Raw genomic sequence first — 22451 nt, 5'->3', positions numbered from 1 at the left:
CTCCTGCGCTCGGGCCGCCGGCACAAGACAGCTTCCCCGCTGTCACGCTCGGCTCCCACGCCGTCGCGCTAGAAGCACAGCACGATGGGCGTGTGCGCGACTGCCTCGTGACGGCCGAGCACGGTGTGCGAGCGCGAGTGGAGGGGCAGCACCGCACCTCATCAGCGCACGGCGCCTCATCTCGTTCTTCCGCACCACATCCTCCCCTTGTCCTTCGCCATGGCCACGCTCGACCGCCACGCGCATGCCCGCGCGCTGCTCGGCACCACCCGCTTCGAGCGCGTCGCGAGCGCCCGCGTGCTCGTCGTCGGCGCCGGCGGCATCGGCTGCGAGCTGCTCAAGAATCTCGTCCTCGTCGGCTTGAAGGACATCGAGGTGGTCCGTGCTGCGGCCCGCTCCGCTGCTGCATCTCAGACTGACTCTCTTGCAGATCGACCTCGACACCATCGACCTGAGCAACCTCAACCGCCAGTTCCTCTTCAACAAGTCGCACATCAAAAAGTCAAAGGCGCTCATCGCCTCGGCCACTGCACAGTCCTTCTGCCCCTCGGCACGCATCACGCCGCACCACGCCGACATCATGCGTGGCGGGCCTTCCGGCGCAGACGAGGGCGCTCGCTTCGGCGTTGCGTACTTTGAGCAGTTCGACGTGGTGCTCAATGCGCTCGACAACCTCGAGGCGCGCCGCCACGTCAACCGCATGTGCGTCGCGGCCCGCGTGCCGCTGGTGGAGAGCGGCACGGCGGGCTTCCTGGGACAGGTGCAGCCCATCATGAAGGTGAGTGGATCAGCGGGCATCCATCCCTGCAAGATCAGGCGGCTGACGTCCCTCGCGCTGGCAGGGCGTCACCGAGTGCTACGACTGCGTGGCCAAGGAGACGCCAAAGAGCTTCCCGGTCTGCACCATTCGCTCGACGCCCAGCACGCCGATCCACTGCATTGTCTGGGCCAAGAGCTGGCTCTTCACGTGAGCCGCCCGGCCGCGTTGGCGCACGAGCCCCACGCTGACGCCTGGCAGGCAACTGTTCGGCGCTGACGACGAGACGGAGGACGCGGAGCTGGACAAGGCGCTGCAGGATGGCGAGAATGGTGAGCATCACATCTCCTCACAGCTTTTATTCATGCTGAGCCCAGCACCAGCCACGGAGATCAGCAACCTTCGCGCCGAGGCGCAAGAGATGCGGAACCTGCGTGTCTCCCTCACCGAGGCCGGCCGCACATCGCGCGAGAATGCCGCACAGGTGTTCGCGAAGATCTTCTCGTCGGACGTCAAGCGGCTGCTGGGCATGGAGGAGATGTGGAAGAACCGCCGCAAGCCGGTGCCGCTCGACTTTGAGGAGGCCATGAGTGCCGAGCAGGCCGGCCAAGGCTCTGGTCTGCGCGACCAGCGCGCATTGAGCCTGAGGGAGACGGTCGAGCTGTTCGAGCAGAGGTGAGTCCAGAGGACATAGCGCCACCAAGCCTCATTCACTGATCTGTGTGGCGCCCAGCCTTGCGTCGCTCTCTGCCCGCGCGGCCAAGAGCCCTGAGGACCCGCTCTCGTTCGACAAGGACGACGACGACGCGCTGAACTTTGTCACTGCCGTCGCCAACCTGCGTGCGCGCGTGTACGGCATCGACACGCGTACGCGCTTCCAGGTCAAGCAGATGGCCGGCAACATCATCCCTGCCATTGCCTCGACGAACGCCATTATTGCCGGCGCGCTCGTGCTGCAGGCGCTGCATGCGCTCGAGGGAGACTGGAAGCAGGCGCGTCTCGTCAACAAGACGGCCATGCCGCGCTTCCTCGTCGGCTCGCAGACGTGTGCGCCGAACCCGGCATGCGGCGTCTGCGCCGACGTCTACGTTGCGCTGCAGGCGGACGCGACGCGCTTGACGCTCGGCCAGCTGCTGCAGGACGTAGCTCGCGCGTCGAGAGAAGACGGAGGGCTGGGCATGGAGACGGAGGATGTCGAGGTGTACGAAGGCAGTCGTCTGCTTGCCGACTCGGACTTTGACGACAACCACGAGAAGACGCTGGCGGAGCTCAACATTGGCATCGGCAACTTCGTGGCGCTGGTGGATGAGGGCGGCGAAAAGTCGACGATTCAGTTCGTAATTGAGCGCCTCTCGCCCGCTTCAAGCAGCGCGGGCGACGAGAAGGCATGGGCACTGCCGCCCGTCGAGAAACTGCCGGCGCTGTCGGACAAGGTGGAGATTCCGGCCCCGGCGCCCGACTCGGACGACGACGATGACGAGGTGGCCGTCGTGGACGCGCCGAGCGCACCCAAGACTGCTGGCGCATCCGAGAAGGCGTCGCGCAAGCGCTCGGCCGCAGACGACGCCGACGCGCCAGACTCGACGGCAGACGCAGCAGCGGGCGAGAGCGACGTCAAACGTGCGCGGATACAGCAGACGGGCGCAGATGCCAGCTCTGCCATCGAGCTGTAGCAGACGGGCTCCTTTCGTGTCACACGTCTGCCTTTCACACGCGCGCTTCACGGTGAGCGGAGCAAAATTATGTGTTGAGAGCCTCCATGCGAGCGTGCGATCAGGGAAACGGGACATAAGCGTGACACAGGGGAAGGACTTAGTCGCTCTCGTCGATGATGAGCGTCTTGACGGAGAACGTGGAGCGGTCCGCCGAGTGCTGTGTGGCGAAAAGAGGTAAGCAAGGCGAAGCCGGAGCGACTTTCTGCCCCGGGCAGTACACACCTCGACGGCCTCCTTTGCCTGCTCGAGCGGGAATGTCCGCGTGACGATGCGCTTGATGTCCAGCACGCCGCCGGCGACGAGGCGGATGGCACGCGGCCACGTGTCGCGGTAGCGGAAGAGGAACTTGAGCGACACCTCGCGCGTCGAGAACTCCATGAAGCTGTCGAGGAGGCGAGTGTGTGAGCCACGCTGGCCCGCCTGCCTGCACGCAACTGGCTGCGGCGCTGCGCTCGCTGTGCTCCACACTCACGGAATGTTGATGTGCGACTTGCCGACGCCGATGACGAAGACGAGACCGGCGCTTGCCGTCGCGTAGCCAGCCACCGCGATGGAGGACTCGACGCCCGTGCACTCCATCGTGACGGCGGGCATGACCTCGACGCCCATGTCCGCCACGCTCGTGAAGAGCTCGACGATCTCACGCGCCGTCTCCTGTGCCTCCTTCTTCGTGTCGACGGTGTAGGTGTGCACCGAGGGGACGAGGCCCTTTGCAAAGGCCAGGCGCTCCTGCGAGAGGTCGGTGATGACGATGGGCGAGCAGCCGGAGGCCTGGGCGCAGAGCAGCTGCACGACGCCGATGGGGCCGGCACCGGTGATGAGCACGGGCATGCCGAGGCGCAGCTCGGCGCGCAGCGTGCCGTGCAGGCAGACGGAGAGCGGCTCGAGCAGCGCAATTTCGGCGTACGACATCGAGTCGGGCACCTTGTGCAGCCAGCCGGCGGGGTGGACGTGGTAGCGCGTCAGCGTGCCGTCCATGGGCGGCACTGAGTAGCTGCAGCGCGCGTTGTGGATCAGCAACGATGGCAGACACGCATGTTGCACGCAAGGCCACTCACAAGTCGACAGTGGGGCAGAGGTTGTACTGGCCCGTGAGGCAGAAGTTGCACGTCGCCTTGCCGCACGGCACTCCCGGCTCGATGGCGACGCGGTCGCCCACCTTGACGTTGGTGACGCCCTCGCCGACGGCAATGACCTCGCCGCCGGACTCGTGGCCGAGAGCCTGAAGAGAAGCGCGCGCGTCAGCTTGGAGTGCGACGGCAACTCAACAGCGCGCAGATGGGCGCCACGCACAGTCTTGTCGCAGATCTTCCACGGGCCGAGACCGGCGTGCTGCCAGAAGTGCACATCTGAGGCACACGAGTCAGTTGCTGACGAGCCTGAGGAGGCGCTGCCTTGCGCGCGCGCAGAGGAGGCCCTTCTCTGCGTGCGCGCCCGACGTGCGCGCGGCGCGTGGCACACAGACGACGAGCGCGCGCATTGATGCCGGCTCCTCGCTGCTGCCTTTGCGCCCAGTCCAGTCACTCACCAGAGCCGCAGACACTGCGGCGAGGGAAGCAAGGCTCGCGGTCAGCGCGCGCGCTCCAGTGTCTCTTGCAGTGTCGTGCGACTCACCCCGTGGCGCGCACGTGGACGAGCGCCTGGCCCTTGCCGGGCTTGGGTGCGGGGCTGCGCACGAGCTCGAGCTTCTTCTCGTGCGTGGCCTGTTGCGGTGAAGAGGAGCGCGCGCGCGCGTCAGTGGCAGCACACGAAGGAGGGAGCAAGGGAGGCGGCGCACCATGAGCGTCAGGTTCTCGCGCAGGGCGCGCGGCGGCGCAGCGGCATCGGCGACGGGAGCCATGGTGCGAGTGAGGAGGGTGGGTGAGGGGGTGAGCGAGAGGTGTGGAAGTGGAGAGGGTGGGCGAGCTGGCCGCTGTGGCCGCCGTGCGCCTGCTTTAGTAGCTCGCGCGCATGGCCGCGGCGTGGCCCAGCGGGAAGATGAGCGGGCGGGGACGCCTCGGAGATCTGTCCAGGCGCAGAGCAGGGGGCGCGAGGGGCGGGGCAGCCGCAGCGCGCGCGCGGGGAAAAGAGCGCACGCCTCGGCGCGCGGTGCCAGCGCGCCGGACCGGCTGCGGGCGCAGATGCACACCGCACGCCGGCGCAGTCGCAGTGGCGGCCGGCAGCGGCACCGACGGGAGACAGCAGCCAAGACACAGACAGCTGGCATGCAAGCGGCAGATCTGCCGGTTTTTCTTCGCGGAGAAGAAAGAGGGGCTTGCGGCGGCACGGGTCCACCGGCACGCTCGGCAATCACGAGAGATCTCCGTGCCGCGAAAGTGGCCTTGGCGCACAGACCACGCTCGGCTCTCCCGGCCGAGAGTCGCCGAGGGATCCTTGTGCCCCGAGTCCCGGCTCGTGGAGCTCCACGACGAGGATGCCCTTGCCTCCCGACCATCTCCACCGCTGCAACACTCATCAACCCGCTGGTCTGCTGACGGCCACGCGTCTCTCATCCGCAGCGATGGCGCCCTCCGAGGCGGTGCGTGCCGCGCGACGCCCGTCGCGCTGGCGACGGCTGCCCGTGCTGCTCAGCGTGCTGCTCGCCGTCTTCCTGGCGCTGCACCTGGTGCGCTCCTTCGTGCAGCTGCCACGGCGCCTCTGCCTCGCGCAGCGCTGCCGCATGTCGCGCATGTGGCCCAGCTACGTGCGTGTGCCGCTCTCCAGTGCCTCGCCGTCCGGACTCGACCGCAAGTACACGCTGCGCCTCTACCGCGAGCGCGCGCCGGGCACGCCCGGCCGGCCAGCGCACGGAGCGCCGGCGCTCTTCGTGCCTGGCAACGCGGGGAGCTTTGGGCAGGTACGCAGTGTCGCGAGTATGGCCGATGAGTTGGCGCACCCGGACAGCGGACAGGCAATGAGAGAGGTGGATTGGTACACTAGTGAGTCTGCGCCCAGCCTTGCGCGAGCACAGAGTGCAAGGGAGATGAATGTGCGATGCTGAGGCTGTGAGAGCGCCAGTCGACTTCAACGAAGACTTCTCCGCCTTTCACGGTGCCACGCTGCTCGAGCAAGCGACGTACATCAACGAGGCGCTGCTGCATCTGCGCAGCCTCTCGCACGGGCAGCTCATCCCGCTGCTGGCGCACAGCATGGGCGGCATCGCCGCGCGCTTGGCGCTCCTGCAGCCGAACCACCCGCACGGCAGCGTCGACACACTCATCACGCTCTCCAGTCCGCACGCCTATCCTCCTGCCCCGTTTGACGACTCGATCGAATCGCTCTACAGTGCACTCTCCTCGGCCGCGCGCGCAGAGCTAGTAGCATCGAACAGCGCGTCACAAGTGCTACTCATCAGTCTCACCGGCGGTCTGCTCGACACGCAGCTTCCCGCCGAGCCCGCCTCACTCGACCTGGCGCGTCTCTGGCCCGCACACGCAAGGCTGACGGGCTTCACGAGCGCCATGCCCGCGCTGTGGTCGGGCGTCGACCACCTGGCCATGATGTGGTGCGACCAGCTGCGCACGCGTATTGCACGCGCAGTGGCGCTGGATGCGAGTGTCTCGAGGGCTGGAGAGGAGGGATTGAGACGGCGACGCGCTCATTGGGCCGAGATGCTTGGCCTGCCGCTCCCGTCGCCGGACAGCGCATCGATGCTTGGACCTGAGCGCGACGTCGCCCTGGACGGTTTGCACAACGCCACGGGCGTTCAGGTCTATGCAGTCCCTCTGGGTTCAAAGCACAGCTTCGACCTCATCACGTCCCACATCGTCGCCGGCCAAAGCGCCGGCCTGCTCGTCGAAGTGTGCCAAAGTTCTCCAGACGGCCACGTCCGATGCCGCAGCGTCCTGCCCTCCGCCTTCGGAATGCTTCCGCCTTCGCCGCGTCTCTCGCATACCACCGTCTCGCCGAGCTGCGCCGGCAGCGCCTTCCCCATCGCCGAGGAACGCTACGATGCGCCGGGCGCAAGTCTTCATCGGCTCTCGCTGCCTGCACGCCTGCTGTCGGGCGACGGAGAGCGCTGGGTTCGAGTCAGCGAGCGCTCCTCGGACGGCGCTAGCTCGGGCCGGTGGCACAGCGGCGGCTGGACAAGAGACGCATCGCTGATCACTGGATCACCATGGCGGCCCGGCGGTCTCATGCTGCCACTCGAGGCAATCTTCTCGAGCCCACTCATCAAAGTCGTAGCGCCAAGCCTGGACTCCTCGCTTCTCGCATACACGCTCCATCTCGAGCCCGACCCGACCTGCGACGCCAGCGCTCTCATGATTGCGCCGCTGCTGCGCGTCTCGCACCGGACGACGGGCGATGCTGCTTTGTTCCCTCATCTCTCGCCGACGACTTCGATAGTGCTGCCCCTGGCGCTACACGGCACATCGCCTTACATGCCCGCATCTCCCACAGAGGGCAGAGGCATGCTCTTTGAGCTCTGGGCGCCGACTGCAGCTGATGGCCCGGCCAAGTGTGCACGTCCATTCTCGGGCATCAGAGTCACTGTGGATTGGCAAGCCAGCGCAGGTCTACTGCTTATGCGCTACCGCATCGCGCTGGGCATCTTGCCGCTCGCGGTGGTTCTCGCGACTGCAGCGGCTTCGTGGCAGACGTGGAACGACGAAGGTGAGTGCTTTCACTGCACGGCTTTGCACGCAGCAGCTCATCCTCTGCTCCCATCCAGGTGTGTTCCCTTCCATCGTCACTCAGCTCCTCTCGACTCGCAGCAGCGGACTTCGCTCCCTCATCGCCGCCTCGCTCGCCCTCTCTGCGCTGCAAGCCGCCTTGCTCGCTCTGCAAGGCAGCGACGTCCCTTCCTCCTGGCTGCGCGACCTTTCTCTCGGCCTCAGCGGCGTGCCCTTGGCCTTCAGTCTCATCCTCGGTCCTCTCTTCCTCCTCATCGCGCACGCTCTCGTTCTTTGCGTCGCTCTCTCACTCCGCGCCGTCGTCACAAGCACGGTGCTCGCGCTCCGCGCTGCTGGCTTGACTCGCTTCGCACAGTGGAGCGGGCCAGCGCCGAGCCGCCTTCAGACAAAGAAAGGCACATGGGCGAGCATTGCGGCCCTACTGCTCGCGGTGCTCGGCTTCCTGCCTTATCAGTTCGTCTATCTGGTTGCATTCGCCATGCAGCTGCTCGCCGTTGTGCGCTCGAACGCGTCGCTAGTGGATGACCAGCCCGACTACCGCGCTCTGCCGGACGACGCAGGCCGAGGCAAGGCCTCGTCGCCAGAGGACTCGGACGATGCTAGCGACCTTCGCAAGCCTCTCGCCTCCGACGACTCGTTCGCAGCCTCGCGCGAGGCGCAGCACTTGCTGCTGCTCAACATCATGGCCTGGCTGCTGCCGCTCAAGGCGCCTGTGCTCGTCGTGTGGGTGCGCAACCTGCTCGTCGGCTGGCGCGCACCTCTCGGCGGCGCGGACCACAACCCACTGCGTGTGGCTGCCGTGCTGCTGTTGGTGCAAGTCGTCTCGAGTGGACGCGTGCTGGAGCGCGCACAGAGCCGGTACGTGTTGCGTTGGCGCGCCGTCTACGTGCCGAGCTGATCCATCGGCTCCGCAGCCTCGAGGGCCGCATCACGCAGGCGATGTTCGCTGCCTGCGCCTGCTACACACTGGCGTGGGGGCCGCGACACGCCTACCGCATCTACACGCTCGCAAACGTGCTCTTCGCCGGGCTGCTGCTGGTGCATTTCCGCGCTCGGCGTGCCGGCGTCTCGTCGCCTCTGCCGCGCGCCTACCCGCTGCATCTCGCCGACCGCAGCGTGCGGACAACAGACGAGCGCTAGGCGAGACCTCCATCCTGTATAATTACACACTCATGCTGCCCCTGACACCCCTTCGCCACGTCACTTCTCGCTCTTGGCGCGCTTGCCTTTGCTGCCGCTCGCAGAGGCTGCCGGAGCCTTGCGCTTTGGGCGAGCAGGCTGCTTGTCGGCCGTGGCGCTCTCTCCGCCTGCTGCTTCGTGCAGGTGCTCCTCTTCCTCTTTCTTCGTCGAGGCTGGCTCTTCCTTCTCGGCCTTCGCTTTGGCCCACGCCGGTCTGGGCCGGGCGTCAGCCTCGTGCGCTAGGGGGGGCAGTGCGGCGCCTGCGTGGCTCACACTTTGCTCGCTGCGCTCTTGGGAGCCGTGGAAGGCTTCGGATCGGGAATGCCGTGCGCCTTGCGCAGCCTCGCCTCCGCCTTGCCCGCCAGCACCTCCTTGTCCGCTCCGTGCAGCTTGGCCTGGCGAGCCAGCATGTGTCAGTGTGCGCCGCCGCATTGCAGCTCGCGGAGCCACTCACAGTGAAGGCGGCCTTGCAGCGAGCAATGCAGTTGCTCTTCTCCTCCTTCTCGTCCAGGATCGGCGCAGGGTAGTCCTGCCCGATGATGCAGCCTGCCTTCTTCTGCGCCTCCATCGGCGCCAGATGCGGCGAGTAGATGTACTTGTCGTCAAACTTGGCCAGCTCGGGGCAGTCTGGCATCGCGCGTCAGCAACGTCTGCGATTCGGGCGATGAGGCCGCCGCACGCGCGCGCGAGAGACTCACATTGACGGATGAGAGCGCCGGTCTTGTCGTACTTCTGCCCGAATGTGGCGAGGCCGTAGACGCGCATGTACTGGTGGAAGAAGGCACTGCAGGAGAGCCACATCCAGTTGCCCGCGTTGGCTGTGGGGGCAGCGATCAGCTCGTGTGGCGGGCACGCGGCGCGGGCCGAGGCTCACCGGACGGGTCCCAGTCGAGCAGCAGCTGGACGCCAGGGTCAGACACTGCACGCGTTCGCCCACCGCAGAGGGGGACTCACCTCCTCGAAGAACTCGGCACCTCGCTCCCAGCTGATCCAGCACTGTCCGCGCGTCAAGAAGCCTGCGATGCCAGCGCGCGTCAGCGATGCAGCTCCGGGGGCTCGTCACCGGGGCACTCCACGCACAAGCCAGCGAATGCCTGCCCAAATGGTGAATCCAGCCGGTGGATCGCAGCTGTCTCGACAGCGCGTCGATCCAGGGGAAGCCAGTGCGGCCCTGAGCAATGCTGGTGAGTGTCGTGCCGCTGAACAAGGCGGAGCCGCAGCGCACGCACCTGCACGAAGGCCTCGTAGCGCTCCTCGCTGACCTCGTCTCCGCGCGGCCGTGGCAGAATCACCTGCCCGTCCTTGTCGTAGGCTGTCGGTAGGTACCAATCCATCTGAGGCAGCCACACCTGTGAGCTTCTGGGCACGCTCTCTCAAGCCCAGGCGGGGCAACTAACGTATCGCGAGATCTCGTTGCCGCGCACGTGCTGGTATGCATCGCCCGTCGCGCTCTCGACGACGGAGTACATGAGGTTGAACAGCTGCTGGCCCTTGAAGTTCTCCGGGATCGGCGTGTGCTTGCCCTTGTACTTCCGTGCCGCATCGTGGGCGTCCCACCAGACTCTGCGACAGCTGATGGCGCCGAACTTGAGGTAAGGGCTCAGGAGCGCCGTGCTGGCCTCCGACGTGTCGAGTGCGGGAGACGACTTGGGCTTGCTGAACGTCGCAAAGTACGCCGGATCCTTGCAGCGGAAGGCCAGACGCTTCAGGGCCGCCTTCTCGCCGCCGGGCACGACGGCCGTCTTTGTGGCGCCGGAGGCCTCGGGATCCATGCCCATCGACTCGAGCGTAGGCACGCCGAACAGATTCTCCACATCCTCGTCTGGCCCGACGAGGCTATCGTACACCGTGACCTTCTCGCCCTTGACGCGCTGCCCGCCCTGCTTGGGGCCGTTGAGGTCGACGTCCGGCGGACCCTTGGCACTGTAGTGCGGCATGCCGTCCAGCGTGTCGCGCAGCGCAGTGAGAAGCGCCTTGCGATCCTTTGCTGCGCCCTTGGCTCCGGGCACGATGGCATCTGGGAGTGCCCCGGGCGCGTCGAGCGGGCGTGCTGGCTCGCCAAGCGGCGCAATCGCCTTGGCGTAGCGTCAGTGTGCGTCTAGTGGCGTGCTCGAGGACAGCTCACTTTTTGCAGCGACTGCATCGTCATCGGCGCCTTGCCGCCCGCGCGCTTGAGCACCTCGGAGACGGGGTACAGCTGGTGGCCATCCACGTCCACCAGCTCGACGCCTGCGTCCTTGGCAATCTCTCGCACAGCTGCATCTCGCGTGCGCGCATAGCCATTGTCGTCCTTCTCAAAGACGAGGTGCGTGATCTGCCAGCGCCGCAGCAGCTCCGGCAGCAGCTCCGCCGGGTTGCCGCGCACGACGAGGAGCTGGGAGCGCGCGTTGAGGGCGGTGATGGAGGCCGAGACGCAGGCCAGGGACTCGAGCAGGAAGCGCAGCCGGTTCACGCCCACGCGATGGCCGTAGATGTAGGACGGGTCCCAGCACCACAGGGGAAAGAAGGCGGCGGGCTTGAGCTCGAGGGCCTTGAGCAGCGCGGGCGAGTCGTGCTGGCGAGGGGGGCGAGGTCAGCGTGCGAGCACTGCGGCGCCGCCCCTCTGCCGTCTGCTCACCAGGCGCAGATCGGTGCGGAACCAGTAGAGCACGCGGGCGCTGGACGGCGCCATGCTTGCTGGATGCCGGGCGGCTGTGCTTGCTGGTGGTGGGTGGGAAGCAGGCGGCCCCTGGAGCGGACTCGGCATGTGCATGGCCGTGCTCAGGTCATCGGGCGCCGTGCTGCTCCACCTGCCGATGCCTCCGCTTACGCGCGCCAGATGCGGCACGTCCGCCGCGCGCGTCCGCCGCTGTGCTGAGGATCGCTGCACCCTGCATCGCACATCGAACGCAAGGCGTGCCGTCTTCCTTTCTCTGCGCGCGCGAGCTGGGCTCCTCCACACAGCTTGCCAAAGAGCACGACGACCATCTCGTTGGCAAGCTTGGCATCGCATCGCCGCCGCGGGTGCGGCGCGCTTCAGTTTGGGCCACAGAGCGCTTGCACCGGCCCCATGAGCAAAAGTCCGCGTGCCGGGCGCTGCTCGTGCGCCACCCGGCCGTCCGTCGCGCAGCCCGTCCTCCGTGCAAGGCCACTGGACGTCGTCTGGATACGTCGAGACTCTGCGCCCTACTGCTCGTCCGTGTCTGCTCCTGTTGCCCTGCGGTAGGGGGCGTAGGCAGTCGAGGGCGGGCAGGAGGGGCAAGGCACGAGGCTCCGCGGGCTCCGCGGTCGCCGCACGGCGCGCGCTGTCGTGCGGGAAGAACGCCGGTGCCGCTCTCGAGCGCCTCATCTCCTTCCCACCACATCACCCCCTCTCCTCGTCCGCGCAGCACCTCGTCTTCCCAGCAGCGTCTGCTGCTGATTCGCACACGCAGCAGAAACGCAGGTCCACATCCCGGGTGCGCAGCCGAGCCAGCCATGGCGGCGCCCGCGCCCGAGCCGACGCTGCTCGAGGCGGCGGAGCAGGAGGCGCCTGTGAGTCGCGAGGCGCGAGGAGCTGCGCAGCAAGGCGTCGAGTAGCGCGTACGGTCGCCGGCAGCAGTGAGCTGCTGCCGGACTGCTGCTCGCTGCGATGGTTCAGTGTGGCGCTTTCGCCGCGTGCTGCTGCCTGCTCAGGACTGACGCGGTCTTCCCTCGTAGTACCTCACACTGCGCCAGCTTGCGCTGGGCGTCACGCTGCGCCTCTCGGCGGCGCTGAGCGCCGAGCAGAGCGAAGATGCCACGCGCACGGCGCTGGGTGCACTGGCCGTCTCGGCGCGCAAGGACTTGCTGGCCGCCAGAACAAAGGGCGGTGAGTTGGACGAGACACGCGCCGAGCGGATGGCGGGCATGGGCGTGCTGCAGAGCGGCAAGGATGTGGCTGCTGCGCGCCCTGTCGCACCCGCTGCGTCAAGACTGGCCCGGGCCGGCGTCGCTCTAGAGCTGCCATCAGCTGCGTTGATCTCCCCCTGTCATCTGCACTGACTCCTCTTTGCTTGCGCAGGCTTCGCCGTACATCGTCTCTCCTCGCTTCGGACTACCTTTCAGACCTCTACGCGCAACACCTCGCCAGATGTTTCAGCCTCGGCACTGCGCACCGTCGCGACGCCCGCGGAAGTCGCCTTCCTGCGCATTGCCGACAGTGATGCGGCGCTCGTCGTGGGCCTGGAGAATGGGACTGTGCTGGTCTGGGGTACGGAGGCGCTCGAGGGAGAGGTGAGTTGGGCTGCAGCGGCGCCTGGGCGGAGCACCCCCGCATCAGAGAAGGTAGCTGACCTCTGTGTTATTATGGCTAGCCGCGCTTCACGATCGCCCCTCCCTCACCCGCAGGTCTTCTCGACATTGTTGCGCAGCCCGGCGAGCAAGCGTCTCTCTGCGCGTGCGCCTACGCGTCAGACGGCGCAGCAGGGCGCGTGGCTCTACTCGACGTGCGCAGCGGGGCATGGCAGAGCGAGCTCTCTGCGCCGGCTGCGGCAGCCAGCGTCTGCTGGAGTGTGCGCGGCAAGCAGCTTGCGCTCGGCTTGGCAGACGGCTCCATTGCGCAGATGGACCCCACTGACGCGCTCAAGGACACCGTGGCGCGCCCGCCTGACCTGCCCGAGGGGCACGCGCTGATCGCACTGCGCTGGCTCGAGAACCACGTCTTTCTGGCGACGTACAATGCGCCGCCGTCGGCAGACGAGCCGGCGCCGCACGACGAGTCGACGTACGCCATTGCGCGCGCCGGCGGGGCGTTGACATACACGCGCTTCGGCGAGCCGGCTCCTGCGTTCGGCGATGCGGCACGCCGGACGCAGCGCTACATGACTGCTGTGCGTGGCTGGGCACCTACGAAGCATCTGGTCTTCGTCGCCGCGAGCGCAAGCACGGACATTGGCGCCCTGGCGCTCGCAGAGTCTGGCTGGCAGAACCTCGAGCTGGAGGAGACGAGTCGGCCAGTGCTGCCCTTTGCAGCGCACGACCGTGCCTCGGACACGGCGCCTGTCGCGCTTGAGCTCGACACTGGCGCCACAGAGGAGATCGACGACCCGTTGGCTGCGGCGCGCGGCGACGACAAGAAGCTCCCGGCGGCGCCGATTCTGCTCTGCTATACCAACGACGGCGTGCTGATGGCCTACCACATCATCAACACCGAGGAGCCAGCATGCCCTGCGATGCTGAGTGCGACCGAGACATCCGCCCAGCAGGCAGCTACGCCCGCCGCCGCTCCCGCCACGCCAGCAGCGGCGGCAGCTCCTTCGGCGCTCGCCTTTGGCGCCTCCTCGTCTGCAGCGCCGGCGTTTGGCACGCCCTCGGCCTTTGCCTCGCCTGCTGCGCCTGCCTTCGGTGCGCCGAGCTTCGGCACGCCCAGCACGCCCGGCGCACCTCCCGCGTTCGGTGCCTCCAGCTTCGGCAAGCCCAGCACTCCGGGCGCAGCGCCCGCGTTCGGCGCATCGAGCTTTGGCGCGCCCAAGACGCCTGCCACGCCCTTCGGCGCGTCGAGCTCTGGCAGCGGCAGTGGAGGCGGGTTCGGCGCCTTTGCGAGCAAGCCTGTCGGCTTCGGAGCGGCGGCCGGCAGCAGCACGGGCTTCAGCTTTGGCGCGCCCAAGGACGCAAAGAAGCCTGACTCCGTGTTCGCTTCGCCCTCGCCCGCGCCGAGCTCCACGGCGCCGACATCCGCCTTTGGTGCGCCCAGCACGCCCGCCTTTGGTCCTCCTTCGCCGGCACCCAGCTCTACTGCGCCCTCATCTGCGTTCGGTGCGCCGAGCGCGTTTGGCAAGTCTCCCTTCGGCACGCCCTCTGCGCCTGCCACATCGTCGCCGTCGAGTGCATTCGGCAGCACGACTGCCTCCACTCCGCCTGCCTTTGGCGCCACGTCCAGTGCCAGTGCCGTGTCGGCCTTCAGTGCGCCCACCGGCTTTGGCAGCAGCACCTCCAGCACGCCAGCCTTTGGCTCTACGTCTGCGCTCACTGCTGCGCCCGCCTTTGGCTCCAGTTCGGCCTTTGGCACCGGCCCTCGCTCGTCTGCCACGCCGCCGTTCAGCACAGCGGGCGCGTTCAGTGCCTTCAGCGCACCCAGCAGCACTGGCTCGCCGAGCGCGTTCAGCGCCTTTGCCACCGCCAAGCCGGCGTTCGGCGCCTCGAGCGATGCGCCTGGTGGGTCCGTCTTCGGCAGCGGCGGCAAGCTTGCCGGCGCAGCTGCGCCGCCGGACGCCCCGCCATCGGGCTTCCAGACTAGCGGCTTCCGCACTGGGTCCTCAGTCACGCCAGCGCCGGCTGCGTCCGCCTCGTCCGCTCAGCCGTCGCCCAGCACGCCTGCTGCGTCGGGCTCGGGCTCGTTTGGCTTCGGCAGCATGTCTGCGATGCTCGGCGAGGAGTCCGACTCCAAGCAGACTACGCCGGCGGCCGCGGAGCAGCCGGTGCCGGAGACGAGCACGCCGGAGAAGCAGTCTTCGACGGGCGAGAACGCTACGCCTGCGCCAAAGGCGAGCGAACCGCCGGCCGCGCCGTCGCCCAAGCCTTTTTCTTTCGCGCCGTCCAGCACGCCTTCGTCAGCCGGCCAGGCGCCGGCGAAGCCCTTCTCGTTTGCGCCGTCGGCTTCCGCCGACAGTCCAGCCACGTCAGCTGCGTCCTCAGCGCCTGCGGCCAAGCCTTTCTCGTTTGCATCGCCCGCGGCGTCTGCTGCGAAGCCGGCCGCGCCTTCAGCCTTTGCTTCGACCTCTGCGTTTGGCGGCTCGTCTGCCTTTGGTGGCACGTCGGCCTTCGGCTCGGCGAGCAAGCCTGGCTCGGCCTTTGGCGGCACGTCCTTCAGCTTTGGCGCGCCAGCCAGTCCGGCGGAGAAGCCGGCCAGTCCGGCTGAGAAGCCCAGCGCCGCGGACGCAAGCGTCAGTGCAGACCGCTCGGCAGAGCAGGCCGACGAGACGCAAGATCAGCTGGAGGACGAGGAGGACGAGGAGGACGAGGAGGAGAAGTACAGCGTCGAGCACGACGACGAGGAAGACGAGGACGAGCAGGAGCAGGACGAAGAAGAGACGTTCGACGAGTCTGGCGCGGAGGAAGACGCAGAAGAGGACGACGAGGCGCAGGACGAGAGTGCCGGATCGGAGGCTCACGGCGAGCCGCAGCGCAGCACGACGCCGCCATCGCCCGCCGCGCCCATCAAGGTCAAGGAGGAGCCGGTCAGTCCGCCGCGCGCGCCCAGCCGCAGCCCGCCAGCCAGTCCCGCCAAGCCGCCGCCGAGCAAGCCGTTCTCATTTGCATCGAGCGGCGACAAGCCGTCGTTCAGCTTCGGCACGCCCGCTGCTGCGTCGCAGGCCAAGCCTGCTGAGGCGTCCGGCAGCAAGTCTTCGTTTAGCTTCGCCGGCGCTGCCCTTGCGCCTGCTGCGCCGGCAGGCAAGGCTCCGTTCAGCTTCGCCAACGCCGGCGACGCGCCCAAGGCGGCAGACAAGCCACAGCAGAGCAGCGCTGCCCCCGCCAGCAAGCCGGCATTCAGCTTCGCCGGGCCCAGCAGCGTCCCTGCGCCGCCGCCGCCAGCAAGCACACCGAGCGCTCAGCCATCTTTCAGCTTTGGGTCGCCCAGCAAGCCAGCTGCGCCGGCTGCGGCAGCCGCCAGCAAGCCAACGTTCTCCTTCGGCCCCGCTCCGACCACGTCAAGCTCGTCTGATGCTTCCGAGTCACCCTCCTCCTCCTCAGCGCCAACTCGCGCGCCGTTCCTGGGCAACTTCAACTCGCGTGCGCCGCGCAGCAGCTCGCCGCTGACGAGCACGCCAGTGAACCGCGCCGACCTCTCGCCGTCGCCCGAGAAGGCCAAGGCGAAGCCTGCGCAGCAAGGCTCGCGCCCGCCGCAGCCCTTGTTCGGCCAAGCCGCGGAGGCGCCCAAGGCGGCGCCGCGCGATGTCTCGCCCTCGCCGGCGCCGCTGCCGCCGCCGGTCACCAATGCCTTCGCCAACGCACAGCCGCCGCGCCTCGGGGCCACCGTCTCCTCGCTCGGGCCCAACGACGTGCAGGAGACGGGCGTCGCGGGCGAGTTCCTGCGCACGTTCCTCACGATCGAGCAGGAGCTGCGCGTGCTGCGCAGCAACGTGCAGCGCTGCGACGCCTTCCAGGCCGAGCTGCGGCAGGCCTCGGGCGGCGCCTTCGACGGCACGCCCTGGACATTCGGCGACCTGCCCTCCATGCTCACTCTTGCGCGCGAGCTCGGCGGCGAGGTGGCGACGTTCGACGAGCGCACCGAGACGCAGCGGCGGCGCGCGGCCGAGGTGCAGAGCCTGCTACTCAAGGCCGAGGCCAAGCGCGAGGAGGCGGCGCGCTACGTGCGCGCCCACGCCGACCCGCAGCTGGCGCGGCTGCTGCGCGTGCGCGAGCTGGGGCCGGAGCATGCCGAGAACCAGACGAAGCTGCGCCGCGCCACGCAGGCGGTGCGCACGCGCCTCGCCGAGCTCGAGGAGCACGTCACGGCGCTGCGCCGCCGTGTCGTCGACGACCGAGCGGGACGGGCACCGCCGATGAAGGGCCCGTCGCTAGACTCGATGCGCCGCGCAGTGCGCAACATCAGCTCGATGGCTGCCGCGCGCATTCTGGACCTCGATGCGCTGCAGACGCAGCTCGAGCTCGCCGCTGGACCGCGAGGCGGCAGCACCAAGAGGGGTGTCAGCCGCGCACACTCGGTGCTCGACTCGATCGGCGACCTTTCCAGCGCGCTGCCCTCGCCGCCGATGCCGCAGCGGCGCCACGGCGGCTCGGCCAGTGCGCTGGCGGCGAGCGCCATTGCCTCGCAGCGTGGCGCCGCCGACCTGCGCCAGGCCTTCACGGCCCAGCGCCGCGAGCCCATCCTGAGCCGCGCGCCGGGCCTGCGCAGCAGCAGCAGCAGCACTGCGGCCGAGGCAAAGACAGCGCGCCGCTTTGCGGCCTCGGACCTCGAGATTGCATTCGCTCGCGGCCCGGCACACGTCTCGGCGCCCGTGCTGGCTGCACCCGCGCAGCCGGCGCCTGTCAAGGCAGTGCCTGTGCCGGCCTCTGCAGCGCCCGCACCCACTGCGGCGCCCGCTCCATTCGCAGCGTCTGCGTCCTTCGGCACACCACCAACACGCGCCGGGCCCAGCGCCGCTCCCGTCCTCTCGGCTGCTGCTGCGAGCGCCGCGTCCGGCTCGCGCGCCGCGGCTGCTGCGCCGTTTGCCGGCTTCAGCTTCGGGCCGGCGGCGTCGCTGCCGCCCTCGCTCTTCAGTGCGCCGGCCGGCGCCGGCGCCGACGACGGCGACACGTTTGCGCCGGGCGCCCGTGCGCCCTCGCACTCGCCCTCGGCGCGCCAGGCGCCGCGCGCCTCGAAGCGCAGCAGCACGGCCGTGCACCTGCCGCAGGGCCATGTGCCGCCCGCCGCTGCCGCGGCCGCCGCCTCGTCGTTCTTTGCGCGTCCCGACGCTGCCGCGCCCGCGCCGCAGTTTACGACGTTCAAGGGCCTCGAGGCGCCCAAACGCGTCGTGCCGCTCGTGGTGGAGGAGGACTCGTCGTCGGAGGAGGACAGGCGCGCTTTGAGCGACGGAGAGGATGAGGAAGATACGGAGAGGGGCGAGGAGGAGGAGGAGGAGGAGGAGGAGGAGGAGGAGGAGGAGGAGGAGGAGGAAGAAGAGGAAGAGGAGGGCCTGAGTCCCGTCGAGGAGGACGAGGAGGACGACGGCGAGTGAAGGGCCAACAAATGGAATGCTAGCAGACAAGCGAGAGGGCGTCGCTGTGCATGCCTTTCAGTGTGGGCCAAAGCTGCCCTGCCATCATGCAGCTGTGTGAGCGTGCGGGGGAGAGAGACTAGGCAAGGGGAGCAGCCAGCCGAGCGGCTCAACCTGGCGCTGCTCGACTGCCTGAGGGACGCGTGCGAGGCGGTCGAAGTGTCTGCACCTTGGAGAGACGCGCGTCGGCTCAGCAGAGCTCGGGCCTGAACACGCTCGACTCTGACGCCGGGTGAGCAGCGAGTGAGGCGGCGAGGCGCGAGACGAGGTGCCGTCACGTGATGCTTCGCGCCCCGGCTTGGGCTGGCACCTGCTCGGGGAAGCGAGCGGGGGGCCGCTGGCGGCGTGCCAGGGAGGCGACGCGCAGCTGCTGCCGGCGGCCGGCGTCGCGCGCGGCGCGCGTCGCTTGGGGCGCGGCCGGCTTCGGCGCGCGTTGAGAGCCGTGCGCGTGCGAACGCTTCCCTCGTCTAGCCTCCTCCCCACTACGTCCTTCCGCTCACCTCACACACACACGTGTGCCCGCCATGTCGCTCCCGCCCCTGCTGCCGCGCCTCTCGCACGCGCTGCAGCGCATCGCCACGGGCCCCGCCCGCACCATTGCCTCGCCCTCGACGCAGCCGCGGCGCGCCTCGGTGGCGCTCCTCGTGCGCATCCGCCCGCATCCCGACGACGAGGCGCGCCTGGCCGCCGAGTACGACGGCGCCGGCATGCCGCTTGCGGCGCAGGCAGAGACGCAAGGCAGCGAGACGGGCAATGCGACGGTGACGCAGGCGCCCGAGGCAAGGCCGCCGTCGCCGACTGCCAGCGCCGCCGGCCTGACCGAGAGCTTCACGAGCAGCTTGGCGCCCGACTCGACGGCGCAGCTGGGCGCCAGCAGCAGCTCGGCAGAGCTCCTCTCTTCCTCCGCCTCGCCCTCCTCCTCCTCCGCTTCCGCGTCTTCTCCCGCCTCTGCCTCCGCCTCCGCCTCTCTCTCCAACGCCACGCCGCCCAGCACCTCCATCACGCACGCGCTCGCCTCCTTCTTCTCCCTGCCCTGGGTGGCGCGCGGCACGCCCGAGGTGCTCTACATCAAGCGCAGTGCGCGCATCGGCGACAAGTGGTCTGCCCACGTCGCTCTCCCGGGCGGGCGGCGCGAGGAGAGCGACGAGAACGGCCTCTACACGGCCATGCGCGAGACGTGGGAGGAGGTTGGCCTCGACCTGGCCGAGCGCGAGTTCCTCAGTGTGGGCCAGCTCGACGATCGCGAAATCACGACGAGCTTGGGAAAGAGACTGTTGATGGTGCTCAGTCCATATGGTGAGTGGCCTCTCACACTGAGGGCGCGCTTGCGTGGACTGCGTGGGCTGCGTGTGCGGGGAAGCAGCCCCATCGCTGTCCTCATGCTCACCACCGTTGCACGGGGGGGGGGGGGGGGCAGTCTTTCTGCAAACGTCGCCCTTCTCGCCGCTGCCCGAGCTGCAGGCGTCGGAAGTGGCGTCTGCGCACTGGATTCCGCTCTCGCTGCTCTACACGCCCACGCCCAAGTGGGGGCTCACCTCCGTCGACATTGCCTCGCGCCTGGCGCCCAAGTCGCCCTTTGTGCGCGCGGCGCTGCGCGCCCTCGTCGGCAAGATGGACTTTAAATGTGTCCTCCTGCCAAACGCGCCCGTGGCGACGGCGGGCGAGGAAGAGGAGTTTGGTAATGGAGAGAAGAGAAAGGAGAAGAGTGTGGCGCTCGAGGAGGGAGAGAGACCGGAGCTGAGATTGTGGGGCTTGACGCTCGGCATTACTCTGTGAGTTGGTGCTGTGTTTTCTTTCTTACGCCCATTCGAGCGCCCGCTTGCGCGCCTCGGAAAGAGGGGGGCGGGGGGACACGAGAAAGGAGAGGCGCCTCCTGCAAGGTTGGCTGACGCTGCGAATGATCAAAAAGGGACCTGCTCGCCAACATGTCGACGCTGCCGCCCTCCGGTCTGCGCACGCACCACTCCTTCACGCCCGAGGGTCTTCCCTCTGCTTCTTACCTCGACTCCAGCTCGTCTGCGTTGCCGCTCTCCTCCTCCTCCTCCTCTGTCTCGCTTGCCGGCAGGGTGCGTTCGGCGCTCTCGGCACTGCGTGCCGAGCTGCACCTGAGCCCGCCGGCGCACGCCGACGCGCTGGCGCCGAGCATGACGAGTGTCTTTCCGCGCTTCTCCTACCTCGACATCAACATGTGGATCTGGGTCTTTGGCTGGCGCTACCGCGCCATCATCCGCGGCTGGGAGCGCGCGCTGGCGAGCGGCGGGCGCGGCGAGCGCGAGCGCAATTGGTCGGGCTTGGCACTGGGGGCTTTCTAGTGAGTCCTCCCCCCCCCCCCCCGGCGATACGCCCAAAGAGAGAGAGAGAGAGAGAGAGAGAGAGAGAGAGAGTCCCGACTGTGGCTGATACCCTTGTGCAAACCCCGCAGCTCGGCCGTGCGCAGAGCCCTCGTCGTCGCCATCCTCATGCGCGCCCTGGGCTTCGCCAGCGCCGCGGGCATGCTCACGTGGCTGGGCGTGCGCAAGGTGCGGCGCACCCGCCGCGGCCTGGCTGGCTTGGGGCTGGAGGAGCTCTTCGGGCCTTGAGGGGGGGGGGAATCGGCTTTTGCGACTGGTCGAGAGATGGCAAGGCAAGAAGAGCAAGAGAGAGAGGGAATGCACAATGCCGATTGCCATTGACTGACTTTGCATTGCCTCGTCTTGCCGTCTCTTTCTAGTGCGATGCCTCATCGAGGCGCTTCTGCAGCTTCTCAAAGTCTCCATGGATGAGCCACGCATCCGTATACTCCTCCTTGCCGTGTGCATCCACCACGAGCAGCCCAGCGTGCGGGATGCGGCCGACCTTGGCGAAGCCGAGCGCGTCCCAGATGCGCGTCGAGGCGACGTTGCTCACGTACACGAGATTGAAGACGCTGCCCTTGAAGCCCAGGCGCGGCGCGTAGTGGATGTAGGAACGCCCGGCGAGGGAGCCGAGTCGCTGGCCGCGCATCGAGGGCGGAATGAGGAAGCCTGCATTGCACTTGTTTGCCCCGAGTAGCGTCAGCAAGGTTGGAGAAGGCGGGATTGAAGGGGGAAAGAGAGCAGACGCACGAGATGCGAACTGCGTCCCGGATAGTTGGGCTTGATGTAGTAGCCGAACGCGAGGCGCGTGGACCAGTCGACGTCGGCGAGGGAGAAAGAGAGGGAAGCGAGCGTCGTGGCTTGGCCTTGATATGGTAGTGGCGCACCCTCGCCCTCGCCCTTGGAGGAGAAGGAGGAGGAGGGCAGCAGAAGTCCCAGGATCAGATCTGTTGCGCAAGCCGCAAAGGAGGCGCGTGAAGCTGGGTCAGCACACACACACACACATACACACATATACACCACGGGGGGGGGGGGGGGGCACGTGGAGTGAGAGCGAGAGGATAGAAGAGAGAGAGACGCACCGTAAGAGAGGAAGTAGGCGTCGAACTCGGCATCGCTCAGGGGGCCGCGTTGAGGGTACGTCTTGCCTGCGGCCAGCTCGCTTGGCGGGTGGAAGGAGAGAGGTTGGGCAACGCCGGTGAGCCACACCACGCCGCGCCTCTCTCCTATACACACACTCTGGGCTGCGGAAGAGGCGTTCGCTTCTCTCTCTCACTCGCTCACTCCTCGCGCGCTGCAGCTTTCGCTTGCCCCCTCTCTCTCCTGCGCGTTCCTCCAGTCCCACCTTCCCACCTCCCTCTCCACCGCACGCAGAGTAATGCCGGGCACGCCACTCACGCATCAAAGCACGTCTTGAGCGCCCGTCTCGCCTCATGCGGCGGCGGGTTCGCCTTGGAAAAGGGTAGCGCCAGCACGAGGCACGCCTTGTCGGTAGGGTGCGCATACAGTCGAGGCCCCACGGCACGGCGCGGAGCAGGAGGAGCGATGGCAGAGGAGCCGTACGCTGACATTGCCTTCGCGCGAACTCGTGGAGTAGTAACAGGTGAGGCGTGTCAAGAGTGGGATGAGGAGGGCAAGCAAAAGAGACAGCGCGCCCGAGAAAGGAGGCAGGAACGTTGGGCCCGTGCTCCTCTGGACGTGCGAGAGACTCAAACGCGCCGCGCCAGAAGCCTCCACTTGGCCTTCTCCTTCCACCACCACCACCACCACCACCACCACCACGCACCGCCCACTACGCCCTCTCTCTCTCTCTCTCTCTCTCTCTCTCTCTCTCCTCTCTGCCCATTCCGCGATCATGCCCTCCGAGCCGCCCTCCATCCTCTTCGTCTGTCTCGGCAACATCGTGCGTGTGTGTCCCCTTCATGCCCCTCCCTCTCCCTCTTTTCTTCCAGCTGCGGCTGAGGCTGACGCGCGCGCCACACCGCACACCGCCGCAGTGCAGGTCGCCCATGGCCGAGGCCGTGTTTGCACACCTGGTCGACGAGCTGGGCCTGAAAGGAAGAGTGGGCAAGGTGGATAGCTGTGGCACGGGCGCCTATCATCAGGGCGAAAAGGCCGATTCGCGGTGCGTTTGGACA

At 67.9% G+C, this 22451-nt stretch overlaps 8 protein-coding genes across 8 annotated transcripts in view; 5 read left to right on the top strand and 3 right to left on the bottom strand.

The window, feature by feature from the left end:
- Positions 1-177: 177 nt before the first annotated feature.
- Positions 178-2553, top strand: FA09DRAFT_331451 (hypothetical protein). The gene is made up of 6 exons (XM_025743032.1): positions 178-378; positions 431-778; positions 843-967; positions 1019-1089; positions 1141-1432; positions 1491-2553. Exons 1-6 carry the CDS (start codon positions 220-222, stop codon positions 2428-2430), a joined length of 1935 nt encoding a protein of 644 aa, XP_025596488.1. The 5' UTR covers positions 178-219; the 3' UTR covers positions 2431-2553.
- FA09DRAFT_346792 (putative xylitol dehydrogenase) lies at positions 2485-4596 on the bottom strand. Its single transcript, XM_025744774.1, has 8 exons — positions 4250-4596; positions 4087-4175; positions 4001-4014; positions 3766-3971; positions 3531-3694; positions 2945-3466; positions 2695-2854; positions 2485-2629 (listed from the first exon to the last, which is right to left on the bottom strand). Exons 1-8 carry the CDS (start codon positions 4310-4312, stop codon positions 2570-2572), a joined length of 1278 nt encoding a protein of 425 aa, XP_025596487.1. The 5' UTR covers positions 4313-4596; the 3' UTR covers positions 2485-2569.
- A 324-nt stretch (positions 4597-4920) lies between these two features.
- Positions 4921-8290, top strand: FA09DRAFT_362160 (PGAP1-domain-containing protein). Its single transcript, XM_025745444.1, has 4 exons — positions 4921-5390; positions 5470-7065; positions 7124-7943; positions 8000-8290. The coding sequence occupies exons 1-4, from the start codon at positions 4973-4975 to the stop codon at positions 8223-8225; spliced, it is 3060 nt and encodes a 1019-aa protein (XP_025596486.1). The 5' UTR covers positions 4921-4972; the 3' UTR covers positions 8226-8290.
- FA09DRAFT_331449 (Cryptochrome/photolyase FAD-binding domain-containing protein) lies at positions 8111-10986 on the bottom strand. The gene is made up of 11 exons (XM_025743031.1): positions 10882-10986; positions 10390-10818; positions 9662-10339; positions 9494-9598; positions 9345-9435; positions 9219-9280; positions 9139-9163; positions 8963-9082; positions 8719-8891; positions 8538-8659; positions 8111-8478 (listed from the first exon to the last, which is right to left on the bottom strand). Exons 1-11 carry the CDS (start codon positions 10933-10935, stop codon positions 8286-8288), a joined length of 2052 nt encoding a protein of 683 aa, XP_025596485.1. The 5' UTR covers positions 10936-10986; the 3' UTR covers positions 8111-8285.
- A 623-nt stretch (positions 10987-11609) lies between these two features.
- Positions 11610-18078, top strand: FA09DRAFT_362158 (hypothetical protein). The gene is made up of 4 exons (XM_025745443.1): positions 11610-11777; positions 11943-12093; positions 12286-12497; positions 12578-18078. The coding sequence occupies exons 1-4, from the start codon at positions 11721-11723 to the stop codon at positions 17939-17941; spliced, it is 5784 nt and encodes a 1927-aa protein (XP_025596484.1). The 5' UTR covers positions 11610-11720; the 3' UTR covers positions 17942-18078.
- Positions 18079-18465: 387 nt separating this feature from the next.
- On the top strand, positions 18466-20607 carry FA09DRAFT_362157 (hypothetical protein). The gene is made up of 4 exons (XM_025745442.1): positions 18466-19276; positions 19398-19752; positions 19890-20291; positions 20403-20607. The coding sequence occupies exons 1-4, from the start codon at positions 18505-18507 to the stop codon at positions 20557-20559; spliced, it is 1686 nt and encodes a 561-aa protein (XP_025596483.1). The 5' UTR covers positions 18466-18504; the 3' UTR covers positions 20560-20607.
- Positions 20608-20651: 44 nt separating this feature from the next.
- On the bottom strand, positions 20652-21884 carry FA09DRAFT_344002 (hypothetical protein; the record flags this gene model as incomplete). The annotated part of the gene is made up of 4 exons (XM_025744628.1): positions 20652-20992; positions 21064-21260; positions 21396-21475; positions 21712-21884. 4 exons carry the CDS (start codon positions 21882-21884, stop codon positions 20687-20689), a joined length of 756 nt encoding a protein of 251 aa, XP_025596482.1. The 3' UTR covers positions 20652-20686.
- A 284-nt stretch (positions 21885-22168) lies between these two features.
- Positions 22169-22451, top strand: part of FA09DRAFT_284675 (phosphotyrosine protein phosphatases I) — a gene marked incomplete at both ends in the record, with an annotated part of 1330 nt that continues 1047 nt past the window's right edge. The window contains 2 exons of the mRNA XM_025739873.1: positions 22169-22216; positions 22311-22438. Of these exons, the coding sequence (XP_025596481.1) occupies positions 22169-22216; positions 22311-22438 (176 nt within the window). The remainder of the gene's footprint in view (positions 22217-22310; positions 22439-22451) is intronic.

The sequence above is a fragment of the Tilletiopsis washingtonensis genome, assembly GCF_003144115.1.
Source record: "Tilletiopsis washingtonensis strain MCA 4186 unplaced genomic scaffold FA09scaffold_18, whole genome shotgun sequence".
NCBI classification, from domain to species: Eukaryota; Fungi; Basidiomycota; class Exobasidiomycetes; order Entylomatales; genus Tilletiopsis; species Tilletiopsis washingtonensis.
The sequence above is the reverse complement of the archived record's forward strand: the minus strand, read 5'-3'. Positions and strand labels throughout refer to the sequence as shown.

What these genes read in the sequence shown, in the direction of transcription:
- FA09DRAFT_346792 (XM_025744774.1), bottom strand. Translation starts at nt 4,312, where the DNA reads ATGGCTCCCGTCGCCGATGCCGCTGCGCCGCCGCGCGCCCTGCGCGAG. An exon ending in GGAAGATCTGCGACAAGACT is followed by an intron (nt 3,695 to 3,765) that starts GTGCGTGGCGCC and finishes GCTTCTCTTCAG; the next exon opens with GCTCTCGGCCACGAGTCCGG. An exon ending in CTCTGCCCCACTGTCGACTT is followed by an intron (nt 3,467 to 3,530) that starts GTGAGTGGCCTT and finishes CGCGCGCTGCAG; the next exon opens with CTACTCAGTGCCGCCCATGG.
- FA09DRAFT_362158 (XM_025745443.1), top strand. Translation starts at nt 11,721, where the DNA reads ATGGCGGCGCCCGCGCCCGAGCCGACGCTGCTCGAGGCGGCGGAGCAG. An exon ending in CGGCGGAGCAGGAGGCGCCT is followed by an intron (nt 11,778 to 11,942) that starts GTGAGTCGCGAG and finishes CTTCCCTCGTAG; the next exon opens with TACCTCACACTGCGCCAGCT. An exon ending in GGCCGCCAGAACAAAGGGCG is followed by an intron (nt 12,094 to 12,285) that starts GTGAGTTGGACG and finishes TTGCTTGCGCAG; the next exon opens with GCTTCGCCGTACATCGTCTC.
- FA09DRAFT_331451 (XM_025743032.1), top strand. Translation starts at nt 220, where the DNA reads ATGGCCACGCTCGACCGCCACGCGCATGCCCGCGCGCTGCTCGGCACC. An exon ending in GCTGCAGGATGGCGAGAATG is followed by an intron (nt 1,090 to 1,140) that starts GTGAGCATCACA and finishes GCCCAGCACCAG; the next exon opens with CCACGGAGATCAGCAACCTT. An exon ending in GTCGAGCTGTTCGAGCAGAG is followed by an intron (nt 1,433 to 1,490) that starts GTGAGTCCAGAG and finishes TGTGGCGCCCAG; the next exon opens with CCTTGCGTCGCTCTCTGCCC.
- FA09DRAFT_362157 (XM_025745442.1), top strand. Translation starts at nt 18,505, where the DNA reads ATGTCGCTCCCGCCCCTGCTGCCGCGCCTCTCGCACGCGCTGCAGCGC. An exon ending in GATGGTGCTCAGTCCATATG is followed by an intron (nt 19,277 to 19,397) that starts GTGAGTGGCCTC and finishes GGGGGGGGGCAG; the next exon opens with TCTTTCTGCAAACGTCGCCC. An exon ending in TTGGCACTGGGGGCTTTCTA is followed by an intron (nt 20,292 to 20,402) that starts GTGAGTCCTCCC and finishes CAAACCCCGCAG; the next exon opens with CTCGGCCGTGCGCAGAGCCC.
- FA09DRAFT_331449 (XM_025743031.1), bottom strand. Translation starts at nt 10,935, where the DNA reads ATGGCGCCGTCCAGCGCCCGCGTGCTCTACTGGTTCCGCACCGATCTG. An exon ending in GCTACGAGGCCTTCGTGCAG is followed by an intron (nt 9,436 to 9,493) that starts GTGCGTGCGCTG and finishes AGCATTGCTCAG; the next exon opens with GGCCGCACTGGCTTCCCCTG. An exon ending in GCTCGACTGGGACCCGTCCG is followed by an intron (nt 9,083 to 9,138) that starts GTGAGCCTCGGC and finishes CTGCCCCCACAG; the next exon opens with CCAACGCGGGCAACTGGATG.
- FA09DRAFT_362160 (XM_025745444.1), top strand. Translation starts at nt 4,973, where the DNA reads ATGGCGCCCTCCGAGGCGGTGCGTGCCGCGCGACGCCCGTCGCGCTGG. An exon ending in AGAGGTGGATTGGTACACTA is followed by an intron (nt 5,391 to 5,469) that starts GTGAGTCTGCGC and finishes TGAGAGCGCCAG; the next exon opens with TCGACTTCAACGAAGACTTC. An exon ending in GCAGACGTGGAACGACGAAG is followed by an intron (nt 7,066 to 7,123) that starts GTGAGTGCTTTC and finishes GCTCCCATCCAG; the next exon opens with GTGTGTTCCCTTCCATCGTC.